The 6,512-nt window shown below is 38.2% G+C and overlaps 1 protein-coding gene across 1 annotated transcript in view; it reads left to right on the top strand.

Annotated features, from left to right (window-relative positions):
• Nucleotides 1–1,582: 1,582 nt before the first annotated feature.
• Nucleotides 1,583–6,512, top strand: part of lrrc1 (leucine rich repeat containing 1) — a 13,411-nt gene continuing 8,481 nt past the window's right edge. Inside the window, exons 1-3 of the mRNA XM_035664085.1 lie at nucleotides 1,583–1,739; nucleotides 2,404–2,482; nucleotides 3,921–4,010. Coding sequence (XP_035519978.1) covers nucleotides 1,598–1,739; nucleotides 2,404–2,482; nucleotides 3,921–4,010 — 311 coding nt within the window. The 5' untranslated portion in view covers nucleotides 1,583–1,597. The remainder of the gene's footprint in view (nucleotides 1,740–2,403; nucleotides 2,483–3,920; nucleotides 4,011–6,512) is intronic.

Genomic DNA, 6,512 nt, shown 5'->3' with positions numbered 1-6,512 from the left:
CAGTACAGTTATATTCCAGGTTCGGTAGTTTAATATATTATAGGAAATGGTGCAATCATTAAGAATTAATCGGAGATCATTAAGGCTGGGAATGTACTGACAAAGTGAGGCTAATTTTACAATCACGAGCTGCAGGGGGGTTGACTGCACCGGTGAACCTCTATAGCAGCTTACTGTAACATATTTTATATCAGTAAAGCCTGTTGAGACAAACCATACGACATTTACCTGAGCACGCTGCTCCGAGACCGTGAGCTCATATAAAGGGGAGCCAGATGGGACAGCAGTCGAGTTTCNTGTTTTACCTTCTCAATGAGTGAAGTGTTCCTCTACTATTTTCAAAGCCAAAGGCATTTTGAGGATTAAACGGGTTACCATAAATCCAATTGTTTTTTTTACAGCATAAAAATGTTTTGCAAAGTGTATATAGCATTTAGAAAAACAGAAGCATGATCCCCTCGTCTGCTTTTACACAGCCTTTGTGTTGCACTGTTTGCGTTCCTCGTGCACGAGAGCAGAGAACAAAGTTGTTTATTTCGCCGTGTTTAGGTGAAAAAAAGAGCACCGAGCATATTTAACAGCTAACTTAAGTGAGTTATTGAACGATAACTGCACTCACACCGCACATGGACGAGCCCTCATTGCCTGCTGCTTTGTAGTTACCAATAGCAGGGAGAATACCAGGCCAGAGGGGAAGTTCAGGAGGCGTTTTTCTTTTCTGTTCATGCCAAAACATTAAGGGAACCTGAAGCAGCATTGTCGGCTACCTGTTCACCACCACACAGGGAAAGGTTCTGCCTGCTCTTGTTATGGGCGTCAAGTATGTGCTCGTGATAATTGCTTGTGCCTTTTTAAATAAGCGTGTCTACTGAATCTGAAATTGCCCACAAAGACAGATCTCTGTACTTCTAAGTAGGGACTTGTGACCTTAAACTCTGAGGCCTGCTGATCTGATATTGTAGAGAGGAGATACAGACTTTTAACTGCGAGACAGAAAGTAAAACCCGCTGACGGACATCTGCGGTAAAGCCTGTTGAATAAAGTCAAAATATCTCTATATCTATGTATCTATTAGGTCCCGTTAATTGAAATTCTTCACAAACGACTTATTACTGAAACAGGAAACAGGTTTTTATCAATAGGGCTAATGGACGTGTTTGCTTTCATTTAAAGCTGTACGTAGAAACTAATAATGTTTAATTAAGACTCCCCAGCAGTTAAAGAGCCATGTCCAAAGCTGTCATGTTGTCTGGGTTGAAAAGGAAATAACAGAAATAAAAAGACGGGATGTTCGTTGAGACTTGAACCTCAGTCTTTTTCTCACTTTTGTTTCCTGTCAAATCCTCTAGTCGTCTGCAGTCCGTTTGTCATGGTCTAGTCAGCGCTGCAGCCAACAGAAATGATCTGAGATTGTGTTTCTGTTGCGTTTTATTATTTTTTTTATGAACCAGCAGCATTTAATGGAGGTTTCAGGTTCAGGTTTCATTTTCTGGGTGGCGTAACCGAATTCTAACTCTGTAATCAGTTCAAAATGCAGCAGGGTTGAGAAATAAAGAGCGTTGCTAAAATGTGAAACAGTTTAAATGGTTTATTTATTATGTGTTTCTTTTTCATCTTCCAGCCATTTTTCCAGCTGGTGAAACTAAGAAAACTCGGCCTGAGTGACAATGAGATCCAGAGACTCCCACCAGAAATAGCCAACTTCATGCAGCTGGTAGAACTCGATGTCTCTCGAAATGGTAAGAAGGAAAAAGCAGCAATATACCAGCACAGAAGTAAACTGTAATATAACACATACCCATTTGTTACACATTACATTTTATCGCTGTGTTTCTGGGCCCAATTGAGCAAGACAGCGTTCAAGTTCAGCCGATGAATCACAGTGACAGATTTACTCCTCATTAGTCAAGCTGATGCAACAAATAAGCATAAAAAAGATGGTTTGCATTAGCCAGAAGCTCTCGAGTGTTTCTGAGCAGACCCCAACATATTTCTGTAGACGCACTCGTGCGGTGTCTCCTGAAACAGAGCAGGCGGTTCACAGTTGTGGCTGTAGAGCAAAACCAAATTCAGTTAACTCGGTTAAAAGAAAGTACAAACAGACATTTAACCCACAGCGCTGTTTTGTTTTGAGTCATAATGAAGTGGAGATGTTTAACTGTACCTCTTTTTTGTTTTGAGTCATAATGAGGTGGAGATGTTTAACTGTACCTCTTTTTTGTTTTGGTCACGCGTTGTATTTTAAGAACTATTGAATAATCAAACACAAAAAGGATATATATATATTAAAGAAACTTTAATGTATATCTACTGCTGATTGTGTCGTAAGTTGGAACATGTTTTAAGACCTGAGTAGAGTGAGAAGATTTCTTTAATGTGTGTTTTTTCTTTTCTCTTATTCAGATATTATGGAAATCCCAGAGAGCATTTCATACTGCAAAGCCCTCCAAGTGGCAGATTTCAGTGGAAATCCATTAACAAGGTATCCCAACAGATTATCCATCATAATCATAATTAATTCTTTTAATATTGGTTTCTTATTCTTATATTTCTTATATTCAGCTGTCTAAGTGTGTAACATTGCTAAAACCATTTGACATTTATTTATCTTGATCTTTTTATTGAGCTCCCTTTTAATAAATGTTTGCATCCTGAAAATGTATTTAAAGAAATATATCTTTTATTAAAAATTTATATTTCCATTGTCTGCATGGTGTGTTTTTAAGATCCACTGTTGTACCTGTCATTATAAACGTTTATAGTCTCCCTTTGACAGACTGCAGAATGTGCTTAGTGTGCTTTTCATTGTTTGGGGGAGACTGGGTCCAATTTGCACCTCAGCAGGGGCACAACCACATTGCTTTGCCATATATAGTTTAGGAGGCAACAATGAATAGTATCACAAAGGCGCTGGCGTTCAATACTTTTAAAGTGCACACACACACACTCTTTTTTCCACAGTAGTAACCTAATTCCCCTCTCTTTCATCAGCCCTATTTTAAACTGTTGAGTTACGACTGGGGGTTAGCAGGAGGGTGATGTCATTTGGTTGTCAGTCTCCAATTCATTCGGATATGTGTAATTTTAAGGCTTTTGAAGAGAAATGTCGAACAGTCTCACAAGCCCACATTTATGTAGGATGCTCAAAGACCATTACACGTACACTGCCACCAAAAATGGTAATAAGTAGAGCTCAAATGATTCAGGAAGCATTATTTTGTTGTTGCTGCTGTGGATCAAAGTTTGACCACAGCTACCATATAAGTAGACCCATCTGGTCAGCCTGCAGTATTAAAGAGGATAATGTTTTTTCTTTTAAAGCAAAGTTTGTCTCCATTTAGAAAATGAGAATATGGGCACATGGTATCGTGTTTTCAGGAGACCTCAGCACTGTGACTTTTATTTCCTCGTTTTAGATATTGTTATCTTCGTAGACTTTGTGTTGCCGGTGCATTTGGTGTGATTAAACCATCGCTGATAATGTCCAGGAGCCTTCAGATTGTCCCGTGTAATCACATCCTGCAGCTCAACACAGAATATTTTGACCCCTGCATTCCTTTTGATGTTCATTAACAAGTTAAAACGTCTGATTTTTAAGCCGCATTAAGCATTTTTGAATAGAAGAGCAGAGCAGGGGATGAATATCAACACGGACAGATAAACCTCTACTTATCAAGCGTTGGCTGAAGTGTGGTGAACTCATGCTTAGCATTACTTAGTGTACAGTCTCAGTGGAAGCAAAGCAACACGGGCATCCAATTACTCGTTTCATGCCAGCTGTAAAATGCTAGTCCAGTATTCATCCGCAAGTTAATGTCAAGTATATTTGTAAGTATTTAAAAGTGTTTGAATTAAATTATTCTTTGTTTACTCCTCAGTTGGCATCTCACATTCCTCTTCTCGCTCTTTTATTTTTCCAGGTTACCTGAAAGCTTTCCAGAGCTGCGGAATCTAACATGCCTTTCCATCAATGATATTTCATTGCAAGTTCTTCCAGAAAACATTGGAAAGTAAGTAAATGCATCACACGTGCTTTGACTTATTGAGTGTGTCTAGCCTTTGCCAGTCAAACATTTCCACACAGCTTTCATAACCGAGGCAAAAATAAAAATGTTCAGATCTCTAATCTGTGTCACTTTAATCAAATGGTGTTTAGGATGATTGCAACCTTTTAGAAATCTAAATCTTTTCTAAAGACAACAAAAAACAACACCCTTGTTTTGGAGCATCATGGTGAACCAGCAGCCTGAGGTGCTAGTGTGGTCTTGCTTGGATAATCATTAAGTTTGTCCATAAATTAATTTAATTCAATAAATACAGAACCTATTTAGTGTTTCTCTCTGTCGCCCTCAGTGATGTGGTATCTATTAACAGACTAAGTGTTTTAAAAGCAGATATTACTTTGGTCAACCAAACTAATAAAAATGTTCCTTTAAAATGCTCTGCGCTCAAATATTACAAATATCTTCTCTTTGGTTCTCATTTAGTGGCAAATAAACCAGGTTGACGATTGCTGCAGTTTCTTATTTTATTTTTTTTTAGCCAATGAACACAATGAGACAAGAAGTCCTCCTACACAGCCAATTAACATATGGTATGACAGTGTTCCTTCTTAGATAAAAGATTTTAAAAACCTGTGATGTTTCTAGATCATTAGTAAACTCACCAGAGGTTACGCAATAAATGCCATTAGCAACAGAAGTACACTTAGCATGTCAAAGGGCCGGTATTTCTAAGGTCTTCCTTTCCCCTGATTGTAATCATTTCTTCTAAAGTCTCCTTCATCTGACTGGATTGGGGAAAACATACCAACCACATTAGTCTTCACAGACACATCAGTCAGTGTCTTCTCCTTGGCTGCATTGTCTTTGTTCATAAAAGGCAAAAGGTTTGTCGTAAAATGGCACATAATCTGCTGTAGTGAAACTGTCTGCCAACATTCGTATTCCTATGAGGTCTCCCTTATTGCGGAGTTCACTCATAATTGGATTTAATAACAGAACTATGTGCTTTTAGGTCAAATTGCCATAGGGGATGTTTTTAGTATAAGTTTGGAATTGAAGGGAAACTAAATTTAAACCCTTTAAAGGGATAACATTACTCCAGACAGCTACTGTGATCATTGCTACATCATAGTCCCTTATTATTAGTCTTCTTTTTTTAATATAACACCATGTTAATTGAATGTATTTATTAAAACAAAAACACAGACATGTTCTTCAAAGGCAGTTTTTCTAACATTGATAACTTGTACTGATGTTGTCCTGTAGTACATTTTAAATCATTATTAGTGGTGCTCTGGATGGCATATTTTAACCATTAGACAACTGTTCAAACAGTTGGAGCTAAACTAAACAGAGATTTGTCTCGGCCTGCCGCAGTGCCATAAATTAAGGATTACTGCTGAACCTCTCGGGGATAATGCATGGATGGTGGATGAAAGCCTGACTGTGATTCAACAAATTCTTCTTCTTGCTTCTTGAGTGATCGTAGGTCAGGATTGTAGACTTTGAAATAATACTATGCTACTTACAGATGAGGGTTTTTAGGCTTAATATTAATCTGGTGTTCTACATGTACAACATTTAGCCTAGTGATGGCCTTAAATTAGATTTCATGCAAGATACAAAACACCAGATTTTGTTAACCTTGTTGTGTTAAAGACGTCAAGAGGAGGATTTACATTTTTGCTTGCGTTTATGTGAATATATATTCAAGTGCAGAATCAATTTTGATGCCCTCCTTAAAAGTTTTAGTATAGAAATCTACCTTTTTGTGGATAATTTAGAGCTTATTTCCCATAGTGTTTACCATGGCAACGGCTATAAACTGAATCTAGACTGATTTACATTATTTAGATTTTGCACACAGTCTCTCAGGGCTACCTTTGCGACATGCACAATTTTCCAAAGTCAGCTTAAGTTCAAGAGATCTCCTAACGCCCTTGTCCTCATGGTACAGCATGTACCCCACACATGTCCCATATCTAGCTTACATAACGCAGTGACTTGAGACACGCTCTCTGTCAAGGGAAGAAGGTAATGAAAACCAAAACACAGTTGGAAAAGTGGATAAGATAAACGTTCAAGGGGTTATCAGTGGTTTATTTCCTGAGATGGGAGTGCTTTCCGACAAAAAATAACATCTTCAGAAACCAGTGCAGTTAGGGGGTTGTTCTTATTCATTTGTTTTGTCTGTCTTTTAATCTCTGGCTCAAGGATCTGCTGTGGCAAATCTGCTGTGAAAAAGGAGTCATTGTATTTTGTGTAGTCGCATTTGAGGTCCAGTCGTTCTACAGAGATTTTATGTAGACTAAATTAAGAACCAGTTCAAACATACCTACCAGATTCTGTTAAAGCTACATTGGAGACACTAGCAAGAGACGGACAAATGCCTCCCCTCTCTTTTCAGGTCTCCCTCCAAAGCCACTCCCCCAACACACATGAACATCGTTGTCTCATTCATACATAGTTCTACATTTGATTGAGTTGATTTCCCCAAAACAAAACCAA

Source organism: Morone saxatilis, unplaced genomic scaffold (assembly GCF_004916995.1).
Source record: "Morone saxatilis isolate NCDOM2014 unplaced genomic scaffold, NCSU_SB_2.0 Contig19, whole genome shotgun sequence".
Taxonomy (NCBI): domain Eukaryota; kingdom Metazoa; phylum Chordata; class Actinopteri; family Moronidae; genus Morone; species Morone saxatilis.
The sequence above is the reverse complement of the archived record's forward strand: the minus strand, read 5'-3'. Positions and strand labels throughout refer to the sequence as shown.